Source organism: Malaclemys terrapin, chromosome 6 (assembly GCF_027887155.1).
Source record: "Malaclemys terrapin pileata isolate rMalTer1 chromosome 6, rMalTer1.hap1, whole genome shotgun sequence".
NCBI lineage: Eukaryota > Metazoa > Chordata > Testudines > Emydidae > Malaclemys > Malaclemys terrapin.
In genome coordinates, this window is record NC_071510.1 from 15,831,194 (window position 1) to 15,856,586 (window position 25,393).

Genomic DNA, 25,393 nt, shown 5'->3' on the forward strand with positions numbered 1-25,393 from the left:
GACAGCAATACAGGGAGTCCTCATATATGGATCCTTCCTACCTGTATTGAACTCATGTGGGGCAGAAGACACATCTCTAGTTTCACCCGGTTGTGTTGAGAAATTGTGGCTCTCCTGAACAGGTGCTGCTGACCACTGGAAGCCATATTGTGAATTCATCAGCTGACTATGTCATGGGAGAGAGGAACTGCTTGGCTTGACTGGCAGATCCCAACATAACATTAACAACAGCTAAGAGAGACGATGTAATTGTTGTTTCCACAATTATACGAGACTTGGAAGCTTTTAGTATTCACTGCGAACCCAAGTCTGGTGCATGCAGGTTTTCATGCCATTTAATAAAACAGGCTTCTGATTTAGTCAACCCATGCATTGTTGCTCAAGGAATATCATGGGTTTCTTTAGTAAATGTAAGGGACTGTTGGCCTCTTACTAAAACTCAGTGGGTTTTTTTGATTGGCTAGCTCCCAGTAACAAAAGAAAGGGGAAGGATCGATGGGAAATCAGGATCTTGAGACTGAGAGTCCCCAGGGGGGATGGGGAGAGGCCAATGCTCCAGGTTAGCCTGATTGGCAGGGCGGGCAGGCTAATGAGGGAGTCAGGAGGCCAGGGAGGGCCTGTCCTCCCTGTGAGCTGGAATTGCCTGCCTGGGTCAGACAGAGTGGGGCCGAGCTAAGGAGAGAGTAGGGGCCCGAGCTGAGCTGGGGAGCAGAGTCGTGCCAACCAGAGACGCAGCCCAGGGAGCAGACCTGTGCTGGGAGGAGAACTGCAACAACCAGAGTCGGAGGGCCAGAAAAGCAGCCCAGCTGGCTGGAGGCAGAGCAGCAGCAGTGCTGAGGCAGAGTGGAGCTGGACCAGTCCAGAGCCGGGTGCGGTGAGCAGCTGCGGAGAGCGAGAGGGACTCTGGGCAGCAGGCCCGGTACAGGGACACGCCCCCCCAGCCAAGACAACTTGCAAGCCAGACTTGGAGGGAGATCGTAATCCTGACAAGGTGGGGGTGACGCTGGGAAGAAGAGTCCTGCCACCCTAGAGATCAGGGCGTGTGGCCACCGCCAGAGCAAGTGTCCGACCCGCAGCATCCCTGCAGCACAACCAGGGCCTGAGAAGGGGCCTGGAACTTGTGAGGAACAGACTGTGAACTGCCCTTACAGTACAGAGATACTGGTTGTGATGTCTCTGTGCCACAGAGCAGGATGATGTGTTTTTCTTTAACCGTTCTCATTTTTTAAAAAATTGATTGCTGTTTAATAAACTGTATTTGCTTTGAACTGTACGGAATGATCAGTGGGTCAGGGAAGCATCCAGTGCAGAGAGAGCACCCCGGAGTGGGGACACCCTAGTCCCTGTCCTACATGACAGCAAGGTTGGGGGTCAAGCCCCCCAGGAATCCTAGGCCCAGCCTTGTCGGGGTTATGAGGATTCTGCCACAAGGAGAGTGGAAGGGGAGCCCTGGAGGTCAGGCAGGCATCTGGGTAAAAGAAGTGGGAGTGAGGACTCAGATCCTTTCGCTAGCTCATTTCACCAGGGTAGCGTATAAGCCAGGAAAGTTGCCCACAATAGCGGGCCTATTGCCCTGCTTACATAAAGATGATCGCTTCCTCTCCACATGCCTCAGTGTTCCCTCCTTTTGATGGTCATAAGTAAGGCTCCGTGTTAGTCATGGAAAGTCACGGATTCCGTGATTTTCTGTGACCTCCGTGACTTCTGCAGTGGCTGGTGTGCCTGGCCTGGGGGCCGCCTGAGCAGTTTGGGCATTCCCCAGGCCCGGTGCACTGGCTGCTGCTGGGGCAGTCACAGGCCACCGCCTCCCAGCAGCAGGAGTTTGAGGGGGGAAGGGAGGGGGGGGAGGTGCGGGTTGGTGCTTCCCTGGGGGGGGCTTCCCTCCCTTAGCCAATGGGAGCTGCAGAACCGGGACTTGGAGTGGAGCGGAGGCAGCATGTGGAGCTCAGGAGGTGCCAGGGAGGGAACCTGCCCCAGCCCCGCCAACCCTCCACCCACCACCCACGGCACCCCCAGGCCGCGCTCCCGCTGAGCACCTGCGGTGCCCCCCCGGGCTGTGTCTCCTCCCCAAGCACCCACGGTGCCCCCTGGGCCATCCCCCAAGTTCCCCCCCCCCCAAGTTTTAGTCAGGGGTACATAGTAAAAGTCATGGACAGGTCACGGGCCATGAATTTTTATTTACTGCCCGTGACTTTTACTAAAAATACCTGTGACTAAAACGTAACCTTAGTCATAAGGAAACCTCAGAATCCTTTGCCGGCTGCTGTGAAAACTCCTTTGAAATATCACTGTAGCTGAGAAGCAAAGCATGCTTGGGTCTGGTTCCCCAAGTGAGGAAAGTCAGCCTGCAAGAGGCAGATCCATAAAGGAGGGGAAAATGGTAAGAAAGGGAGGCAGGGCCAGTTTAAGATATTCTGAGGCCCTAAACTATGTCAAGTGTAAGAGGCCCCATACCATTAAAAAAATCAATTTATTATTTTCACAGAAAGGACAGTGAATATATAAACACAAAAGCTTTATATTTGCATATATAGAAAGATGAAGTTTTAAAAATAGAAAAATAATTTTCATTTGCAGCAGCCCTCTCGGTAACGATGACTTCATGACAAATAAATTTTAGACAAATTCTTTGAACTAACTGCGTATGTATGGAACCCTTCTGCCCGTCAGAGTTAGCAGCAACAAGGGCCAGGTTCAGTATCTAGGGGTTCCGTTTCAATAACACAATGCAAAACCGGCTCGAGCCCCCACCCAGTGACCTGGGACAATTACATACCACCTCCCTGGGCCCCTCTATGAGGCAATACTTCCCCTCCCGCAAGCCCAGAGTATGAACATAGCAAAAGCCTTTTAATAAAGGAGGGAAATAATGCAGCATTATGCTGGGGAAACCACCACAAACAAGATTCATAACACAAACCATGAGCAACAGAAGACCCATCCCCAAGTAGATTGGGCCACATCCCTTCCCTTTGGTTTTTGAGTCTAGCAACCCAATAGTCACCCCACCCACAGTTTCTGCTCTTGGTCAGTGCAGCCCCAGAGTTCAGAAGTTCATCTGCAGAGTTTACCTACCAGCCAGGGTGGAGGTATGGGGTCACCTTACATGCTCCACTGCTTGGGTTGACAACCAATTGCCATGCCTTTCCATGGGGTTCTACAACCAACCAGGCACAAATACCTATCCCCAACCTCTTTCAATTCACTGGGCTTTGGAACCCATGTCCCTTGCTTAGCGAGTGCTGCTTAGTTGAGGGCGAGTTCTTCAGTCATAAAATGCCAAGTACAGTTCTACTGTCCTTGCTTCACATCACCAGGATAACAACACTTTATTACTCCTGCCCCAATAACAAAGAGACTGGGGATCCCACAGCAGCTAAAGTGACCATTTGGGCAAGCAGTCCCATCATGCTAGGCAGGGTGGGTGTGCCCATGCAAACGAGATCAGCCCTTGAAGTCCTTTTCCACAGCTCACCACCAGATGTCAGGGGAGAGCTCATTCTGACTCTGCTTACCTCCTCCCCTCAGCTGAGAATTTGTCATCCCGACAAATCACACTCCCTATTATACCAACTCATTGGTTCCCTCCAAAGGGCCTCAGGAAGCCCACTATGGCTTCAACAAGCCTGTGTGCTAAACTTATTGGTTCCTCACTAGTCACCCCTGGTGCATCATAAGTTAACCATTTTATGGGTCTTATTATGCTGTCCCATCTATTGAGAATCTCTGTTGCAGGGGTAAGGGAGACATCTTCTTGAGCGACGGATGGAGAGGTTTCCGTTGAGGGTCCCTTGGCTACTGGCATAGTCCCCTGCACCTCTGGTTCTAACAGTGGAAGGCCCAAGGTGCCCAGGGCACCCTCACCTGTATGTCTCCACTGTCCAACAACCTGTGTGTGTCATCACAGGGGGGGTCCCATCGGCGGCACAGAGGTGCCAGTAATGGGCCTAAATACTTCCACCATGGGGTTTAGGGCTGAGGAGGGGGAGCTCTCTCTTGGTTCAGCTGTTCGAGACTGAAATCTTGTCTCCATTCCAGGATACAGAGCCAGCCCCCAATACCCTCTCCTGCACCCCAAACCCCTACCCCAGTCCTGAGCCCTCTCCCAGAGCCAGCACCCCTCACCCCCTCCTGCGCCCCAAGCCCCTGCCCCAGCCCTGAGCCCCATTCCAGAGCCAGCCCCCCCATGCCCCATCCTGCACCCCAAGCAATATTACCAATAACGGTAATATTACCATATCAACCAACAAAGAACTCAGAAGGTTCAACCATCTGTTTCGGGTTGATGTGCCTCTCACATTGAAGGTTTTTTGCCAAAGTGGTCCCCTCTTCAAAAATAGTGAAGAGCACTGCCCTAAGCTGTAGTTTAGTTAGCTTATACCTTCATCCGGCACTGAAGGGAGGGTGGTGCCAACTGCCCTGCTGCCTGGAACAGAGCAGGGGCACATAAACTGTAATCCAGTTCCTTTCCCTTTGAGGGGAGAGCTGGAAAGTAAGGCATCTGCATACAGATCCCATTAGGACAGGGAGAAGAAGCAAAATGCCAGGCTCCTGGCTGCAACAAATTGGAGAATTCTGTGGCTTGTTGGAAAAATGACACATTCCATGCCACAGAATTAGAGTCCACTGGGCTTTGGCTGTGACTAATGGAGCAGTCATACCTCTTACAGCTATTGTTTCTGGCTGTCTGTGGATTTTAGCCAGGGCATCAGTCCCATTCTAAAGCAGTTGACTCTCGGCTTATGGTTTTGAAGTTTTCTCCATGAACCAAAGGGCTAGAAACGTAATTTAAAAAAATATAGATCTGGTAATTAAAGCTCCCTGAAACCTATTGGTGACCCTTGGAGGTCATGACCCTCAGATTGAAAACTACTGGTCTATCCTGTCAATCACCAATCTCCTGAAATAGTCTGGGCTATAAGATACCCATAGTCTTACAATTTAGTTTTGTATATGTCCAGACATCATAGATTTTAATGGGCTTTTTAGTACTGTAGAGTTGCTCACCTTTCCAAAATTCATGGGAGGTTCTCAGTTTTCTCAGGTTCTCACTGGCCTTGTCCTCCATCCTGTGAGTCTACACTGTAGGGCAGGTAGACTATTGAATTTTGACCTTGCAACATCATGATGTTAGGTTGTAGTGCAGCACTGGCACATGATGACTTCGCATTTCTGCACTGTGATATCCTGTCAGCTTGTGATAACAGTGCTGAAGGAACTGAGAATGCAGTGTCATTGTTCTATAACGCATTGTCATGACAGTTTAGCAATTCCAATTTCATGATGCAGTGCCAGGAATTTGTCCTGCAAATAATTTCATTATGAATACTTGGCACTTATATCGCACATTTTCCCCCATAGATCTGAAAGTGCGCTATGAAGGTAGGAAAGCATTATTATCCCCATATTACCAATGGGGGATATGACATGCAGATAGGCTTCAGTGGGACTTACGGTTGCTCAAAATATCAATCCTTAAGTGACATAACCAAGCTCACTTATCAAATCATTGACAGAGCCAGGAGTAGATCCCATAATGTCTGATACTGTCCAGTCCCCTGATGTCACCTCCAGACTATAACCTGTACAGTCTAGTATTTATAAAGTCCTTCAGGTTCTTTCATTGACGGGTGCTTCAAAAATGTTAAATATTGTTGTTATTATTATTTTTAGAGTGTCAAACAACTGCGTAGACCTGGTAAGGAAGAGAGGTAACAGGGTAAGATATTGTTTCTCTGAATAATTTCTCTAGTTTTTTAACTCTGGGCATCTGCCCACAACACAAAACCACCCCTGAATTATTGCACAGTGAATATATTGTGCTCAGGAATAAACATTTTCATTTCAGTCATGCACATCTGAAAGCTTCTAAGCCGTTTCAGAGAGAATATGAACAAAACAAACCTTGGTCTAACACACACAGCAGTACGGCCAAATGAACTGAGATTGGCAGCAAAACCAAACTAGAGTCTGACTCAAAATTTACAATAAATCAAGAATCCAGGGAGAAACAGTATTAACTGACAAAGGAATTAAACAAAGCTGCACGCTGACATGAAACCTTAGATCAGATCAGCTATGTTAAGGCAGAATAACTTCCCAAATGCCTGGAATGTGGGACAGTCAAATGTGCTGATCTGTTGATACAATTGACATAAAAGCAAACTTGGTCCCTTAAAACTTTGCTTTACAATGTGATTTAGATGCAATCAGGATACACGTTGCTTTTGGGTATGTGTTGGAGATGGAAGCAAAAACCTTATGGAGTGTTGGAATACGTTATCAATAGCACTGCAGGCAATATGTAGGTGGAAAGGAATGTACAAGTCTTTCCCCTTCTTATTTCCGTTCTTGTAAGATTTTTGGTGGATGGGGTATGTCCAGCCTTAATAGCCATTAAACGTAATGTTGCTAATTGTATATCTGTTGTGCAATCTTACAGAAATATCTATAAAGCTATTCAGTAGAGAATTCTAATTATTATATATGTTTAAAGAGAGCTCCTTTAGTTTAACAATAAAGCAATATAAGGCAGCATGTCATACTCAGTGTTCTGTGAACCTCAGGCAAAACCAAGGGCTTCAAATGCATCTGTGAACTGCAGACATGGAGTGCAGTGATTGAGTGGTTTTATTCCCCGTCTAAAGTGGACATAATAATCTGGACACAGAGTTACAGACACGCTTAAGGAATCAGCTCATAGGTGAGCTGAAGTGTTTTTAAAAGAAATTGACACAGCAAATGATCTCGAGGATTGTGCGTTATATTAAACATACGATTTGTATGAAGTGCAGGGGGTAAGTCAGGACAAAGTTTGGCCAATGATGTTTTTTCATGCTGACTGGATTTTAAAAAATCACCAAGTGAAATGAGTCTTGTTTCCTTAGGTTCTATTTGTACAATAACTCTTTAAGACATATTGGTGCAGCTGTGAGGGCTGACATTTTTGTATTTACAGATCAGGTGTATATCAGAGTGGGAGAGTCAGTTCCTGCTCTTTTATTTGTGTTCAGAGTGCCTATTGCCACAGATAACAATACCATCTGGCTTTTCCTCTAATCATGATCATGCAATAATTGATTATGGGGAGCTGTTTTTAAGGTGGCTCTGTTAGTAACCTTAAATGCATAGGGGCTGTATGGGAAAGACAGAACCTGAAGTGAAAGGTGTAATGTTCTTGCTGGGATTTAGGGTGTCTAAAGCAGGTACAGACAAACAGTGAATGGGAATTCATGGTGTCATATAGGTTTATCCCCTTGTCACGGACTCACAGATCGTGCCCACTCTTGGCCCCGTGCAGTCCATGGGGGGGTGCCCCTTTCAGTGCGACAGCCCTTCTTGGGGGTCCACTCTCTCTCGGGGTCAGGCCCCACCACCTCCTGGAGCCACACCTCTCTGAGCCTTAGCGCGTCTGTCTCTCGCCGTGGGCCCCCTTGGAGTCCACTTGCTCTGGACCCCCCGGGCCTCCACCCCTGAAGGGGTTGATGCAACCCTATTCTCTAGATCGGAGTGATACTCAGCCAGCATAAAACAGGAGGGTTTATTGAGAGTTGAAAACAGCACAGGAAACTCTCAGGGCCTCAGGCCTGGCCTCCCTCAGCCCAGCACATCCCAGTCTCTCTGCATCCAGGTGGGCTCTGCCTGCTCTCCCTCTCCAGCCCAGAGCCCCGCCGCTTCCCAGCTCAGCATCTGAGATCCCCGGCCCCAAGCCCCGCCTCTGTCCATTGTCTTCTCTCCAGGTAAACAGGGTCGTAAACTGGGGCCTCCTCTCCTTGCTTCTGTCCTATGGCTGGAACCGGCTGGTTAGGTCACTGGGTCCTCACTCTGTAGCCCATTATTCTCCCACTGGCCAGAACCGGCTGCAACTCCTGAGCTGGGTCTCCAGGTCGGGGTCTCAGGTCACCGGTCGCTGGGGTATCCATCCTCCAGGCCATTGGCTGGGGTCCCAAGTTCCCTCTCCGGTCCTCTGTAACAACAAACTCCCTCTCCCCTCACCTTGTTAAACCAGTAACACCCAGGGAAACTGAGTCCCACCCCTTCCGCATGCAAATCATTGAAACCCCACCGAAAACAAGAAAAAACAAGACAATCCCCCACTTCGTCACACCTCTTTACTGCATGTAAGGAGCTTGCTTCTAATCTTTGACACAGTGGGTGGATGAGTATTGCTGGTTATTTGTGAAATCAGTTAATGCACTTGTGCAACATGCATGGGTGCTGAACATCTGGGATTGTGGTGGGGTTCTTTTTTTTTTTTTTATTTAAAGCGGGCCAAAGTAATGTACACCTTGTGTATGTTCTCCATTGGCCTACCACAAACCCCACACTTGTGCCTTTTAGTATCTGAAATCGGTGCAAAGTGTTTAACTGCAAAGTCACCATTCCCTAAGACTCTGTCTTGGCTTGTTTGTAGGTAGGCCTGGTGCTTTGTGCTGATTCTTTCACCTTGTTAAATCCTGCGTAGACTTTGAACTTGGTGGGTGTGGTTATTGTGACAGGAAAGAGTGATTGGGCCCTTCAGTAAAGCCTGAGATAATGAAGTCTGTTCGGAGGCCCTCTCACGCCACACAGTTCACTACAATGCGGTGAAGTGCCAAAGCTTAATATTTAACAACTTGTTAACTGTTAAAGGAGAGTGGCAGTACTAGGTGGATAATCTGAAACTATTGTTAGAAGTAACGAGTCTGTATAGGTATATATGGTCAAAATTTCCAGAGAGCCTAAATGACTTTATAAGCCTAAGCGCCATTTTCAAAAGGAATAAACCCTCAAATCCTCAGTTATTTAGGTACCTAACTTCCATGAAATCAATGGGAGTTAGGCACTAATACCTTTGAGGATCCAAGCCTCAAGAACCTAAGTCTCATTGAAATTTACTTAGCTCCATTTTGGTGCTTTAGAAAACTTTACTCATGGGCCCCAGGAAACAAAAATGTGTTTAAAGATAAATAGGGTTGTTTTTTTCTTATGATGGTCTTTAAAGTAAATTTTGACCGAAAGATATAGGTTAAAAATAAAATTTGTGAAAACAGAACTGAGTTCTAAAACAGAAAAGTTGCTGAAATTGCTTTGTCTGCAAAAAAAAGAGTAAGAACATAGGCCTGTTTTGAGAATAACAAGGAGAAAGTGGTAGTAGTGGTGTGTGTCATATGTTTGGACCCATTTTTGTTTTGCTAATGGTTAGATACATTGAGTGACTGGTTTTCGTTCTTTTTTTTTTTTTTTTTGAGGTTAATTTTTAATGATTGGATTTTTGTATTGGACTTTCCATAAAAGCTAGTGAGATGATATCTCCAGTGGACTCTTGCCAGCTGTCCCAAAAGCAGTGTCTCTTGTCTGAATGGCAATATATTTTTTGGAGGACTCCAGGATCAGCACTCAGAGTGACCTGCAAATGTTTCGTGTATTTAAAGTTGCTTAGTCATGGGGCGACCCTTTTATGAGTTAATGTTTGCTGAATTGGAACTTTTTCTACCAATGAACTAATTGACACTCAATTGGACTAAGTCAAATCACTTGTGAACCTGATTTGCTAATGGTTTGAAGATAGGCACTGTAGGGCGGAGCAAGGGAAATTCATATCCATTGTGGATAAAAGCAGAGATCTTTGCCGTTGGCTACCCACTTGAGGAAACACTGAGGTTCCAGAAGCTGTAAGACGGATCACCTTGCAGAGAAGAAACCTCGATATCCTGAGATTGGCTATTCCAGTCTCTGACTGGGCTTCTGCTCTGATCCGCTGAGCCTGTTGACAAAAAGCAGCCAGAGAACACCACCTGGTTCCTTACCAGCAGGAGCTGAAGAGAAGCAAATCTTTATTATAAGTATCCACTTTTCTTCTTTTCTTTTGTCGAGGGGCCTTTTGAAGGGTCTGAAAGAGGCTGTGCATGTGTGTATAAACACCTGTCAGATTCACCTGGGAAAGTTCCCTAAGATTGTCTTATGGAAAACACTGATTAAAGGGTGTTCTCAGTTTAATGTGCTGTACTTCTAAACTTGAGAAACTCTAATGTCATTGTTTGAAACATTTGGTTATTAAAATCTGTGTTTATCAGGTGTATCAATCTGTTTTGTGCCACCTATTGGCAGACGTGTGGGAAAGGGTTAGCCACGGTATCAGGGTTAAAATGTAGAGGCTTTATTTGCCTTTGCAGCTGTGATTTGAACTTTGGCTAAAACTGGTAACAATTGGTTTTCAGTGCTGAGTCCATTTAACCAGGCTGAATTTGTAGATTTAACTGGTATAAGGAAAAGCCTTTAATTGAGGATTTATAGCCAATCAGGCTGCCACCTTTTTAGATTTCTTTTAGACTATATGGATGAGATTCTGTGCTGTGTCTTTAAGAACTGTGGCACAGAATTCACAGCCCAGTGGAGTGGGGACTGAGATGACTTTAAGCTGCCTTTATGCCCTCCTGTTCCTGGGCTGTTCTAGGACTAGAATGGTCCCTGGAGTAACTAACACAGCTCTCGGGCGTCCTTCACTGAGGCAGGGAAAGGTACTTTAAAAAATAGTAAACTTTGGTAAGTGCAAATATAAAAGACTTGACAAACTCTTAGTATGTTTTCGGGGTCAGTGCTTAGCCTGAAATGGTTAAGCACAGAGATGGAGATGCTCAGGCCTGACCTGGGTGCCTGACAATATCTAATCTTGCAGCGGGGAGGGGTCAGAATGGCTGTGCAGCCATTTGTATTCCAGCTTTTAATTTTGATTGTGCTGTCTTCTCATGCAGGTGGTACAGGATGGTGAGAGCCAAGTCTTGGACGCTGAAAAAGCATTTTGAGGGCTTCCCCAAAACAAATGACTTTGAGCTGAAAGAGGTGGAGTTGCCAAAGCTAAAGGATGGAGGTAAGGAGAATGTTCCTTCATGTAGATTGTGTTAGGACTATATTTTGTCTTTCTACTCATAGCGCAGTGTGCAAATCTAGAATAATTAATACATTTCTGTGATCTGAGCTATACAAAAGTACGAGCAGGCTGGGATTTCTCCATTGATCTACCACAAACCTCACACTTGTGCCTTTAGTGTCTGAAATCGGTGCGTGTGACTCAACAAAGAATCCCCTGAGGGTCAGGTGCCGAATACCTGGCTCAGCAGTGTTCATGTGGAAGAGCAGACATTTAGGGTGGAATTTTCTAAAGTGCTCAGCATTCACCTGTCTCTGCTTCCACTGAAATCAATCAGTCACTGACTCTGGTGGGAGTTAGATCAATGCTGGGTGCTTTTGAAAATCCCCATCCTTACCATTAGGGTTCTGGTAACAGACCCACCCACTTGACTGCAAATGAGTAAGAATGTCTTGTGGGCTGGGGGGGGAGGGGGTGCGCGTCTGCTACAAAGATGTACTGAGAGCTATATACTGCTAATCAGGACTTCAAAATTCCACTTGGCCACAAGCCGGTGACAAGTAGAAAATCTGACCTGATGAGTCTGGAGGCCTAAGGTGCAGAAGTCTATGGAATATAAAGTTTTATTTATTTTTTTAAATTACGCCAGCACCATCATCTCATATCATGTTGTAAAGATAACCTTCCGAACGTGAATCGATTATAGTGTTCTCTTCCTCAGTCTGCAGACAGGCAGAGATTGATCATACAGAAGGGGAATTTAAATGAACAAGACTGGTCATTTTCACTGCTTCTAGTCAGAACCCTGTGGGCAGCAGAGAAATTATGGAGAATTATATCATTTTCGTGCTGGTGCTGCTGCTTGGGACAGTGGCAGATGTGCGTATGCTCAGGGCCGGCTCTGGCTTTCTGGCCGCCCCAAGCAAAAAAAAAAACAAAAAAACCTGTGGCGCGGCCGGAGCCAGGGTGCAGGGGGACTCCCTGCCTTGCAGATGTGCCCCGGCTAGCGGATGGAGGGAGCGGGGGGAGAGAGAGAAGGGGAGCGGCCAGGGCTTCAGCGGGGCGCTGCCACGCGGCCCCTCCCGCCGTGCCCCCTGCCGGGAGGGCTCCACACCACTCTGGTTGGCTGGGAGGGAAGGACGCGGGCTGCCCTGCTGGGCTTGCTGCAGGGCACTCCCATCCTCCGCCTCCCACAGGGCGGCTGGAGCGGAACAACAAAACAAAACAAACAAACAAAAAAGCGGCCGTGCTGCACTAGGATTGGGCAGAATGCTGCCTCCTACAAGCTGCCGCCCCAAGCACCAGCTTGCTCGGCTGGTGCCTGGAGCCGGCCCTGCATAGGCTCCAGTTATTCACCAGGGAGTTGGGCCCAAAAGCTAGAGTAGTTGACACCTGTCCTCACACTAACCAGGAATCTCTGGAGTGGGGAAAAGATACAGAAAACTCTTCCCTTCCAGCAGCGAGAAGGTGCTTGAACGTCAAGTGCATGAAACACTTGCTAGCCAGAGATTTCCATGAAAGATGGAGGCCCTAAACCAGTAGTTGAGGGACTGGGCTTTCACCAGGACATTGCTCCTGGACCCCACTGGTGCCTTTGGCCCTCACTTCAAACCTGTCCTTGATCTCTTTTTCTGGCTAGCAGGTTTAATTCTCCAGCCAGTAAGGATCTGCCAGATGTTTCAAGCCTTATTATTGACACAGCAAACCTGGAAGCTTGCCCTGTGGTCCCAACCAGAAGGCAGGCCTGATTCAACAGAAAACTCATGACTGGATTTTTATTAAAAAAAAAAAATAGAGCCGCTCCAGCCAAGAAAAGGTGTGCACAGGAACACAACAGGGAAACTCTCTCCCAGGGGCACCTGCTCCAAACCCCCTGCAGTGTGTGTGGCGGAGGAGGGAGGAAAAAAGTGCACCCTTCCCCCCTGCATAGAACAGCAATTTAGGAAAGGGAAATATTTGTTTACAGGGGGATGAATGGAGAAAAACAACAGGGGGAAAAGATAGGGGGAGCAGTAAAACAGGGTTACATGCAACACACGGACCCATGTGCTCAATGGTACCCCAGTATGAAGGGACAGACACTGACCAATGCGTCTAGGCCAAAAGTTTGGGAGTCCTGGGCAAAGTTCCAGTCTGGCAGCAAGTCTTGGCTGCTCCCGGTCATCTTCGACACCAGTAAACTTTCCCCAACAAACTCCTCCGGTGCCTTCTTCTGAGGTTCTCTGCAAACCCATCCAGAGTGACAACCTACCCATGTAGCTAGCTACAGCCTCTCTCCTTTTTCCCAATGCAAGGTCACAAGCCCCCATATTCACGACCCCATACAGCTCTGGGCAGCCGTGATACTGGGCCAGCTCCGGTTTGTTCCTTTCACAAGAGCTGGAGCTATGGAGACATCCTCACCTCCGTCACTCTCCCTCTTTCCAGCCCTCCTCTGGAACAACCAGTGCTTCCTCTGCCTCATGGGCCATGCTCTCTAAACCCTAGGGGTATGTCTACACTGTAATTACACGCCCGCGGCTATCCTGTGCCAGCTGACCCAGGCTCTAAGGGGCTGTATAATTGCGGTGTAGATGTTTGGGCTGGCAAGCTCTGGGTCCTCCAACCTCACAAGGTCCTAAAGCCCAGGCTTCCGCCTGATCCCGTAAGTCAGCACCGCAGTTAAACAGCCATTTAGCCCGAGTCCTGGGAGCTGGCCCTGGCAAAATTAGAAAATTCCCCCCCGATTGACTAGGTCATATTCCTGAATTTCTGCGTTTTTAAAGCAATGCTCCCAACACTGTCCGGAGAGAAATGGACCTGCCCCTTCAGTCTCTGGTGAACATCCATGCGTGTCACGCTTACTATTTCACCCCTCTCCATTCCATACTACCTGGCCATGTCCAGCAGTCATTCCAGGGGAATTTACAAAAATCCAAGGATTTTTAATACGCTGCTTGCCCAGAAAGACAACATAGAACGGACCTGCATGTGCCTGGGATTGTGCATTGTTTTTTTACAATCTGAATATATAAATAGTTGCAACAAGTGTTTTCTTGCCTTTGGCACTAGCCACACATCTGAGCATTAAGGTATGATGCAGCATTACCCAATATATCTGTTACATGATTAAGAGTATCAGAGAGATGATGTTAAAACATCTGGATATGGTTGCAGATGGCAGGTTTGAAATGTACATCCATTAAAAAGGAAGAAGCCAGTTTTCAGAGACTCTTTAAAAAATACAATTCCATTCCAGCACGTATTTAAGAAAACTTATTTGTTATTTCCCTTCCCTTTAAATCCTTAAAGTGGAGGTGGGGATACCTTTAGGTTAAAGTACAGGTCTGTCGCATCTTACACGCATTTAACATGCGCAATTTCAGCTTTACGCGGTCGGCAAAAAACAAGTCAACAACAAAAAAGAGAAAAATAACAATTTTAATACTGTACCTGTAGTGCGGGTGATTCCGCCCGCCATTCAACTCAATGTAATTTTGACTATACGCGGTTTTCGCTTTACGCACTAACCGCGGAACGGAACCCCCGTGTAAGATGAGACTCGCCTGTAATGTTGTTTTTAAAATGCAGCTTTCCCTCCCTGCTACTTAAATGGCTTTGAATGCAAAGAGACTAATCCGTTTAACTTTCTGGCTCTCATGTACTTGCACAGTTCTCTAATGGTTGTAATCAGTGACAGCAAGAGTTTAACACCGACACCTCCAACCCCAATCTCTCACCCCACGCCCCGGTATTTATTGCCTTTAAATGATAACTTTTCTAATACCATTTGTTCTTGTAAACCACTTATGTTAAACAAACCAAACCAAAGTGGTCCAAAATTACCAAACAACATCCCCTCTTTGAAATTTAAGGGAGAAAAAGTAAATGGGGTATTAATATTTATTTATGTCCAAAGTAATCTGCGTTGGGGCCTACGGGTGGGTGAATGTGGTCTGTCAGCACCCTCTGTTGGTTGAATAATGGTAATAAAGGGTTTTATGCATGGGTCTTAAAAGGTAACAGTTCTCTGTGTGGGTACCTGGACTTTTGAGCTTCTTACAAAGGAACGGGATATAGCAGGGATGGGCAATGCTAAGGTGGTAGTGGGCCGCAGAATCCACTGAAACCCTTTGGCAGGCCATCCTTACTTTTTGTTTTTTGTTAGAGACGACATATTGCATAACTTAGAAATGTTTTATATAACAGCCCCTTACAGAACAACCTTTAACTACAACCCCCCAGCCCAAAGCCCCAGGTTAAACATACCTCCTTCACTGACTGACCTTTGCAGAAGAGCCCACCAGCAGAGACACTTGCCCGCCAATGTTCAGCTCCGTGATCTCCAGGAATGTGGACAAGCCCGTGCCCCTGGACACCACCCCTGCCTCAGTCCCTGCCACCCGGGATGCACAGCCCTTGCTTGGTACCCCCAGGCGCTGTCCACCAGGGCCATCCTGGAGGGATCCCGCTGTGATTGCGGATCTGCCTCCTGCCCTTACTCCGGGTGGTGGGAAGAGCCGCCTCTCTCCCTCTTTCAGCATCCTCTGTTCGGGGCTGGCAGAGCCTCTTGCTGCTTCCCTCCCTCAGGCTCTGATTTGGATGGGCCTGGAGTCTAATTGGGTGGGCGATGGTCCACTCGGGCCCACCTGTGGCTACACCCATGGTGGGCCAAATGAAATGCTCTATCTGGCTGTATGCGGCCTCCGGGCCCCCAGTTGCCCATCCCTGGGGCACAGGAAAGGAAGACCGGCTGTGTGTCCCAGAAACCTTCCTTCCACAACGGTCTCAAAAACAAAACAGAAAGCTATGTCCGTTTGCCTTCTCTGCTAACAGTGTAGCAGTAACTTAGACAAAGCCTAGAAACTTGATTTGATCTCTGTCACTTTCGCTTAGCAGCTCTACTTACTGTAGGTCCTAATGTAACCGCTAATCCTTTTTATTGCAGATGTGCTGTTTGAATCTGTGTTTCTCAGTGTTGATCCTTACATGAGGTACGCTTTTCTTTCTTCCTTTTTAGTTTAGTTTACTACTTTGAATTGCTACTTTGAATCCTAAAAGCAGTGCTTATTCAGAGCATCTGGCTTTCCACGGTCCTCTCAGGGGCTACCTGCCCTATAGAAACACCAGAGCCCCATCTATGTCTTCACCAACGTCTACGCTGTAGCAACGACCACATTGGTGGAGCTGGTTACAGCACAGTATCCTCCCCACTTCCACAACATACGGCTACAGCGCAGCTCAGTCATGCAGAGTAGACCGGACTGAACTGTGCAATAACTATACTACAGCCGTAGAATTTCACTGGGCTTTACTGGACCATTTGGGAACTCAGGTGAAACGCAGTTCTGTTCATCTATGCAGCAAGTCCTAATTATTATTATTACTATTTATATTCCAACAGAATAGCTGAGCTCAAGGCTCCACTCTGCTAGGTGCTGTGTCTACACTCAGCAAGAAACACTCCCTGCCCTGAAGAGTTTAGTCTAAATACATAGAGAAGGGCATGAGAATGGAAGTGTTATTATCTCCATTTTATAGATGGGGAACTGACGCACAGAGAGATTAAAGTCACAAAGGAAGTTTATGGTAGAGCCAGGAATTAAACCCAGTTCTTCTGTGTCCCTGACCCGGGCCTTATGGTGAAGGTACTAGCTGTGTTCTCTAATAATAACTGTAACCTCGGAACGGCAGGGGACTATCATTTTGTAATAAGTTAGCCCAGCACGGTAGTTGATCAAGGGGCATCTCCACTCATGAGCGGTTGGCTAGGAACAATATTTTATTTTTGTTAACATGAGAATGTAACTTTCTCTCTGTCTCTCTGCAGATATCTGGCATAGTCAACAGCGAGACCCTCAGTGCACTGTGTCTTAATCAGAAAAAGGACAGTAATCTGTAGTGACTGTTTTGCACTTAATTAAGGCTCTCTCCATTTTGTGTGTTTCAGACCTTATAGTAGGAGATACATGAAAGAGGGAGACATAATGATAGGCAGCCAAGTTGCTAGGTAAGGTCTTCATTAGTTGCTTGATTTCTTTTTTCCTAACTCACTATCATCTTTCCATACAGGAGACTCAAAGCACTAGAGAAAGTACAATGTCACTTATAAGAGATGCATGCAGCTTATATTACTTTCTGTTAGCCAATGCAGCACATTAATAGGTATTATGTGCACAATACTAATATACCATACATTATATACATAAAGTTATATAATACATATGTTAACTGTATGCCTTATGGTCTCCCCACGATTCTGTTCACCCATGTCTGTTCACCCAAGTATCTCACAACACTGTGACTCTGAAGTCAGCAAATTGGCATTAGGAAAGCTGTCAAAGACAAGATACATAAATGGTGTGTCCAAGCAGAGGTTGGGATGTATCTCTATGTCCAACTTGTTTGGAATGTGCTATCCAAAAGAGAGAGAAGGAAAGGTTCAGAAAAATAAGTTAAGGAACTGGTGGGTTAGATCTTGGATGATGTTTAAGGTGCTTTTTAACTTGTAATCAGCCATGATATAAATATGAGTGGTTTTGGGGGTGTATCATTGAGGCACACCTTCTGTGTAAGGCACACACATACTGTGACGTAAGAATTGCTTCTGGGAATTTTTCTCCTTTTGTATTGTGCTGTTTTGACTTTAGACTGTAAATTTGGCTAAGTTTGGTTATTTGGTGTCTCAAACATTTTTCATTACGAAGCACAACTGGCTACATCTTTTAGTCAATACTTCTCTGTGAGGCCCCATATTTCCTGGCAACTACTTTCTTTATCAGTCTGTAACCCATCAGAAAGCAAGAACATCCCATGAAGCCGTACTGCCTTCTAGTACTACTTAGAGCTTGTTCGGAGGCCTGGAGACTACCCTTACTTGCGTTACTCACATGAGCAGTGCCATTGAAGGGAGGTCTTACAAGACAGAGCAGGAAAGGCTAACATTGCACAAGTGATCATATTCTGAGGTGTCAGCTTGTATGCAGGACATGCTGTGTAATAACTGCTCACCCAGGAACGGTACAGTCAGCTATTCCAGCTGAGAATACTCTTCAGTCACCTTACTCCTTTTGCTGATAAGGCGTATGGCAACTTCACCATTGCCAAGGAATGCTATAGAGTCTCCATCATCATCAGACTTCTTTGTGGTCCTGTGTGGGAAACCAGAGGTTGGGAGGAAATTTAAGCCCTAATCCTCTGAGCGAGAGGTCGGGTACCATCAATAGTTGTAACACTTCACTTGAAATGAGCTGAGGAATTCACTGCGTCTGGTGCCAAAGGATCGTGTGCACCTTCTGCTGAATTTTGTTATTTTTGTTTGACTATCTTCATTATTAGAGTCCCAAACCGATAGTTTTCAAGCTGTTCTTAAAGAGCCCTTCCTGTCCTACAAGAGGAGCAGCCTTTAGGAGGTGAAATGTCTTCAGCTTTTGAAAAGGGACCTGGTTTACTGAATAGGGAACTGCCTCTTCTACTCTGCCCCTGTGAGATACCATTTCCCCAAACTTCCTCTCTCCTTCTGGTCTAGCTGCAGGGATCAACTCAGGATTCAAACCGAACTGGTGTTTCAGTCAGGGTTTTGGCTTGGGATCCTCCCTAACATATTAGGAGCATAAGTCTGATCCAGTATGGTAATTCCTATGGCCATGTACCAGCTGTTTCAGAAAAAGGTGCAGGAAATGTACAGTGTAGCTAGTTTTTTGTGTTCACCTGCCTAAAGGGAGCATTTCCTCCTAACCCTCTCACAGCCCCAAACCCTATGTAAATATTTAGCAAAGCTAGGGAGAAGGAGCGGTTTGTAAAGTATGGCTTTCGTTTGTCTTCTCAGAGTTGTGGAAAGCAAGAATCCCACCTACCCAGTAGGGACCTATGTTGTGGCTAATTCAGGCTGGACAACTCACTTCATCTCTGATGGGAAAGATCTACAGCTGCTTCCTCCTTGGCCAGAAAAGCTCCCCAGATCTTTGGCTCTTGGGACAATTGGCATGCCAGGGTAAGTCATAGCACAGGCTATATAAAGACTGACCAAACTTCGCTGCATTGAGATTTCCAGCCATCTGTGTGCAGGCTCTACCACGCCACACTTGAGCCTAATCAGTGCATGCTCTGAGAGGCTCTTGCCACTGAAGAGGGACTGAATTTTGACCCATCCTGCGTGTGCGAGGCTTAGTTCTATGTCTCCATTTGGAGCCTATTTTCCCCCTACTTGGAGACCGCACGGTTGCTTCTTGGCCATATGGGATGGGGACAGAGTATTGTGCTGGAATTAAAAAGCAGACCAAAGGCCCAATCCAACAGACATTAGAGTTGATGGAAGGACTCCTTTTGATTTCAGTGGTAACTAGCTAGGGCTCATAAAATACTGATCTTGCTCTGCCGATTTCTCTGTATTTCCAGAGTTTGCACAAAGATGGAAACATGCAGCTGTAGAATTCTACAGTCCTATAGCAGCATCAAAAGCACATCTATACCTGTTGAACAGAGCTACTGTTCATGGTAACCCTGCCCTAAATACAGAAGAAATTCCATTCCACTTATGCTTTCTCTTGCCTAGTTCCTCCTAACTTGCTTCTTTTCTTACCTCTATATTTGTAGGACAAGCCACATGGAAAGCTTGCAACTTGTTATTTGTGATCTGGCAGAACAGAAGCTTCTTAACATTTATTTAAAAAATGGGCAAGATGTTTAGCTTTCCACATTCAAATAGCTTGAATGGATTTTGTACACCTTATAAATAATTCCGAGCACTTCATATAGAATCTCTAATGGGATGAGATATCCCCTCCCCTGGACAGCTACATGAAGCATGACCGGACTTGGTGTTTGTAATGTCTCCACTGAACATTTCCTTTCTCTTTCAGCCTCACTGCATACTTCGGCCTATTTGAGATCTGCAAGATGAGAGCAGGAGACACCGTGCTGGTTACTGCAGCAGCTGGAGCTGTGGGTTCAGTGGTGGGGCAGATTGCTAAAATCGGAGTGAGTGGCTTGAATTGTTCATATGAACACCATAGACTGTCAAGCTAAGGAGAGGAGTGGAGGGATTTGAGTGCTTAGGAGGAAGGGGGACAAAGCGTCTCTTAGATGGGACTTGCTCCAAGATCAGTTGTTTAACAATAATAATAATAATAAACAAAAACCTCTGGCAAGGCACTTTTAGTAGGAGAATTAAATTAAAATGATGCAGTTGTTTCCAATTACTATTGCTCCTGGGGACTGCTAGCCCCACCCTGTGAAGCTTCACTCAGTTGAGAAGCCCCATTGCCTCCATGTGACTAGGGCTAGGCCTGGAATTGAGCCCAGGAGCATAGGTAACAGTTTGCAATGTGTATATGTCACTGATCTGTTCTCCCTGTCAATAGTGTCCCCATAATCCGCTAAAGCACACAGGCTTACTGCAAGAACCAGGATCACAGATGCAGTTAGCTATGCGTATCTAGCAGTGTGGTAGTGAACAGCCAGATGAGAAACAGAGTATTGCCCCCAGGGAATAAATAAAAGATGCCATGACCAATTCCTGCCTGCATTTATCATTCAGCTGGTGCAAACCTGGCAACCAGCACTCTCCTTAGTCAGTGATACAGCATGTGCTTTCCTCATACATATTGCCACTACTCCACAAGCAAGTCTTCACCTGTCAGCATCATACAATATATGTACCTTACAGCAGTAGTTCTCAACCAGGGGCTGGGGCCCCCGGGGTGGCTGCGAATAGGTTATAGGGGGCCGCCAAGAGGGCCAGTATTAGACTCACTGGGGCCCAGGGCTGAAGCCTGGGACCCCCCTGAAGCCAAAGCCTGAGCAACTTAATTTTGCAGGGTCCCCTGTGGTGTGGAGCTCTGAGCAATTGCCCTGCTTGCTAACCCATAACACTGGCCCTGACTTTTGTATGCAAAAATACAGTTGTGGCACAGGTGGGCCATGGAGTTTTTATAGCATGTTTGTGGGGGGGCCTCAGAAAGAAAAAGGTTGAGAACCCCTGCCTTAGAGGAGATTAAAATGTGGGGGGAGAAGGGAAGGGAGAAGAGTGTACACACTTTTTTAGAAACATTTTTCTGTCTCTGTCAATAACACAAAGAGAAATGGTCTGAAATGTGACAGTTAAGTGGTTTGTATCATACGTCATAAATTTAATCCCTTCAGTGATGGATCCTTGAAAATGACACTCTTGAAATTGTATTTGGTATCTTCCTTTTTTGGGTCGCCGTAGCTAAAGCACTAAAATCTAGGACAGAGGCTAACGGAACACCTATAAAATACCTTAGTGTAGAGTTCGAAGTCTCATGTCGCCTGTTGACTACTTTCTGTGCAGGGCAAAGAGAAGCAGGGGAATCCGCTTTCACAGGGCGACTCAAGGCTGTGGGAGCTGGGGAACCTGCAGCATTCCAAAGCTGTGCAGGGCAGGGAAAGGCAAGGGAGAGTTGCAGGCTCTGCTGCCTGGTGGCATGTAGCATCTCATTTGTATCTTGTATTTTATTCTGAAACCACCTCTGCGTTAAGACGTATTTTCTTTTCCTCCAGGGTTGCAAAGTGGTTGGCTGCGCTGGCTCAGATAAAAAGGTTGCTTATCTGAAACAGATTGGCTTTGATGAAGCCTTTAACTATAAGACTGTAGGATCCTTGGAAGAAGCGCTGAAGAAGGCCTCACCCGATGGCTACGACTGCTACTTTGATAACGTGAGTTCAAGCTGGGGTTGGCAAGAGTGCAGTTTGTTGCAAATGTTCACTTCTTTCTGCTGTGGACGTGCACTTGGAATGTTGTGGCTTAGTCCTGTGAGAAATAGCCCCCTGAGAGAATGTCCGGGCTTACGCTCTCTTTCAGTTTTCTCTTTCAAATTCCTCTTTTGCTAGCGAAAACTGCTGGCCTGTGTTTTCATGGAATTCTGAAGTTCCAGTTCAGGAGCACTGCTATTCTTAAGCCAGTGGGCGGGTTCGACTTTTTCCCCAGAAAGATCAAAGCAGTCAAGGAATCCCTGGCAAACCATTGGCCTTGATGAGGAGTTATTGCTCATTTAATCTTCCCTCCTGCCCCAATTTGGCAGCCCTCAACGTTTTCAGGGGAAATGGTTCAACTGTTACCATCACAATGCCTTCCCCCCCCCCCCCCGCATTCCCCTGCCCCACCAACATGGAAAAGTCCCAAAATGTCAGTAATTACAGATTAAAAAAAAACAACCCTCTGATCTTCGTAGGTTTTCTTGACAAGCACACCCCCTTATTCATAATAAGGTGTGGCTTCATCATGGAAGACACTTACAAAAGTCACCCTGGGCTAGATGATCAGCTGATGTAAATTGGTGTAGGTGCATTCCATTCAATGGTGCTCCACTGACTTTCAGCAGCAAAGGACCTGTCTGCCTAGGTGTGATAGAGCCCTTGACACACTGTCTTGGGTGGCAGGTCAGGAAAATAGCCATCAGTACCATGACTACATCAACCATGTTTCAGTTCTAGCTATTCAGCCTCATCTAGGATTTAAAGATGTGGTGTTAAACTGCATGAGCTAGACTGATTTCACGCGATGTAATAATACCTTCAAAAGCTCTAGTCAAGGCAAGTTGTTCTTTAGTAGATCCAAACTGGTTAAGTTAAAGCCTAGGCTCCCATCTGACATGATCTCACATCACACCTTTAAATCCCTGTCTCCAGTGCCCTGCAGATGTTGGGGTGAGCATTTGGAAAAGTAGCCTCCCTATAGACATAGTATTTTAATTAAAGTCAATAGCTGAGAGTATATATGTGGGGAGGGTGGTAAGGATGAAAGAAACACAGAAGTTGTTTAGTGTTAATACTCTCCTAAAATGCTAAGGCATGCCCTTTGGGAATAGCTTGGCTCTGAGCAGAATTTACAACCTTTTCCCAGAAGCGGGCTGACATCAGCACAGCTGGTGCACAAATAAAACAACAACACAAAAATCTCCACTTAGAAACACAGGGAAAAATATTCAATATTTTGCCAAGCAAATGGAAAAAGCATGTTGCCAGTGAAGCTTTGTCAAGCTGAGGAGAGGATGTTACAAAATACTTCTCGCACAGACTCCTATGAGAAAGCTGTGGAACAACAGCTTACTACTGTTTGTCTACCCATTTAAATAATTAGCACTCCTGCATCAGGCAGGCCATTTGGAAGATCTGATCATTCCAGTGCTGGAGTCCTAATGGGATATACTGTAAATATACTGTCAGCAGAAATTCTTGCTTGGTATTCTGGTGCTATTTTCAAGATTCTGCCCAGTCTCTCTCTTCCAAGCCCGCTTTGTGCCTGCACTCTTCCAGCTCCTTATACCTCCATCAAAGCCTTCATCTTGTCCACTCCCCTTTTCACATTCTCCCTAGATCAGCTGCTTCCCCCTTCATCCACACACACACACACACACACACACACCCCTTCCTAAAAAAAACTCTACTTCTGGTTAGACTTCACCTGCTAACCATCCACCTCCTTCCTCATACCATGCCTCTATCTGTTTAACCTTGCTTACCTTTCCAGGTTGATATTAAATTAGATCCAAGGTGTTCATCTTGCTGCTCTCAAACTCAATCTCTTCCCTGTCCTTTGTCTAATTTAGATGAACATTTCAGGGCAGGCACTATGTCCTCTTATGTGTTTTTAAAATGCTGTGTACAGCTGGTGCTATCTAAATAGGAAACGGCGTGCCAAGACGACCCTGACCCTCAGTCTTGATATTATGGGACTGACACATAACATATAGCAGAGATGGGCCCAGAGCAGTGCTTCTGAGTCAAACACTTCCAAATAAGGGCCCGCTCCTACAAGCACTTAAGCTTATGAGTAACTTGACTCTAGTGACTAGCTCCTCAGTAGATCTGCACTGCTCAATGGGATAACTCACATGAGAAGTTATTTACATGCTTAAGTGTTTACAAGTTCAGCCCCTCAATAATCAATAGGGGTTTCATCTGTAACTTTATCTATGTTCTGACTACCTTAGGTGGGTGGAGAGTTTTCAAGTATTGTTCTGAATCAAATGAAGAAATTTGGGAGGATTGCTGTGTGTGGAGCCATCTCTGGATACAATGACACAGTGCCCCAGAAAGGTAGGAGTCTTTTTGTCAGTTAGTTACTTTTTATGGTGGAAAAAATAATGAAGAAAGAACTTTCCTCTCTGAATTCTTTTAATGGTTTTTATGTTGCGAAACAAACCCTCAAAATTAAAATATATATTTTGTGGAGCAAACGCATCCCCAATGCTGCATTTTTAGGACAAAGTTAATCAATCATCTTGTATTCTGTGCCTCAAAAACAAAGCTGTATTGTCCCAGAATTAAAAAGCAAATAAACACATTTAGTTCATGGCCCTTTCCCACCACGGAATGGTAAAGCTTCACAGACAAACAGCAAGGCTCAGTGTAGTCAAAGCTTCATCTGAGTAAACAAGGATGCTCCTCAAATGGGAGAACCCCTCACTTCAACAATTTATAACTGATCTTTGATATTTAACATTAAAACAGTTCCAGATAGTTAAATCACATTGTCCTGTTGTCCATCTACCAAGAGGAAGGGAGGGGAGTGGGGATGAATGTTGGTTTAACAGGAATGGGAAAGAGTAGTGATGGGCAACAACCATAGAAATAAATTGTTCAAGAAGTGTAAATTACTAATTTTCAGCACAAGCAGTGACTGGACCTCTCATCTAAAATGCCAATAGCAGCAGGAAAGGAATCCCTTGCAGAGTACAACCAGAGAATGCACCATATAACAGACCTGGTGACAGTTGGTATATGTGATTTAAATGAGACTTTACTGCAGAGTGTTACTCTTGCACACCACTAGGGGGCAGTAGAAAATGAAGAGCTAGTTTGTTTCAAGGATTCCAACTTTTTATCTTTAGGGTGTAATTTACCTAACAAATGTTAAGTAAACACAAACAGCAATGGTAAAACAGCCTGATGCATGCTATTTCTGTGGCAAAGCAGATTACACAGTTCAGTCATCTAGATGGAAAAGTTCTTTCCCTAGGGTTTTAGATGGTTTTACTTTTATGGTAGGATTTGCATTGGTAGTCAATTGAAGTCAGTATTGACTGTAGGTGAAAATCAGGTTAGGCATTTCTAACATTCCAGGGTCAGTGCTCTAACCACTGGGCTATGTGTATTTGGGGGTGAGGTGGTCTGCACCACCACTGTCACCATTTTGTGCAGGGCCCAATCTGGTCAAGAAGTGCAGCCTTGGGCTGACTAGCTTGGCTTTATCAGCATCTCAGCTTCTCCTTACTGCACATTGGTTTGGTTTTAAACAAAGTAATATTACCACGGTTTTGTCTATTACCATTTCCAACAGGACCTTATGTTCAGATCCCAATGATCTTCAAGGAACTTTACATGGAAGGATTTATCGTCTCACGGTGGAATGACAGGCGTGAGGAGGCCCTGAAGATATTGTTAAGATGGGTTGTAGAGGTAAGAGGTGTGGCAATTTCTCAGACTACAGTATGTGAACTTATGCTGCTACTTCCCTCTTTACAAAAGCCTGTCCACGCGAACACGAGCCAAGTCTGCTCTCATACACTGCTCTTCCACACCCAACATGTCCCTCTAGCAGGA

The 25,393-nt window shown here is 45.9% G+C and overlaps 1 protein-coding gene across 3 annotated transcripts in view; it reads left to right on the plus strand.

Moving 5' to 3' along the window:
* Positions 1–25,393, plus strand: part of PTGR1 (prostaglandin reductase 1) — a 30,077-nt gene that overhangs the window by 3,072 nt on the left and 1,612 nt on the right. The window contains exons 1-9 of one of the 3 annotated variants that reach the window (XM_054031621.1): positions 9,612–9,824; positions 10,734–10,849; positions 15,777–15,822; positions 16,779–16,838; positions 18,657–18,821; positions 19,690–19,807; positions 21,350–21,505; positions 23,782–23,887; positions 25,131–25,249. In XM_054031621.1, coding sequence (XP_053887596.1) covers positions 10,744–10,849; positions 15,777–15,822; positions 16,779–16,838; positions 18,657–18,821; positions 19,690–19,807; positions 21,350–21,505; positions 23,782–23,887; positions 25,131–25,249 — 876 coding nt within the window. In that variant the 5' untranslated portion in view covers positions 9,612–9,824; positions 10,734–10,743. Of the gene's footprint in view, positions 1–9,611; positions 9,825–10,733; positions 10,850–15,776; positions 15,823–16,778; positions 16,839–18,656; positions 18,822–19,689; positions 19,808–21,349; positions 21,506–23,781; positions 23,888–25,130; positions 25,250–25,393 lie in introns of those variants that run through there. The other 2 variants (XM_054031619.1, XM_054031620.1) reach the window with 2 other exon arrangements.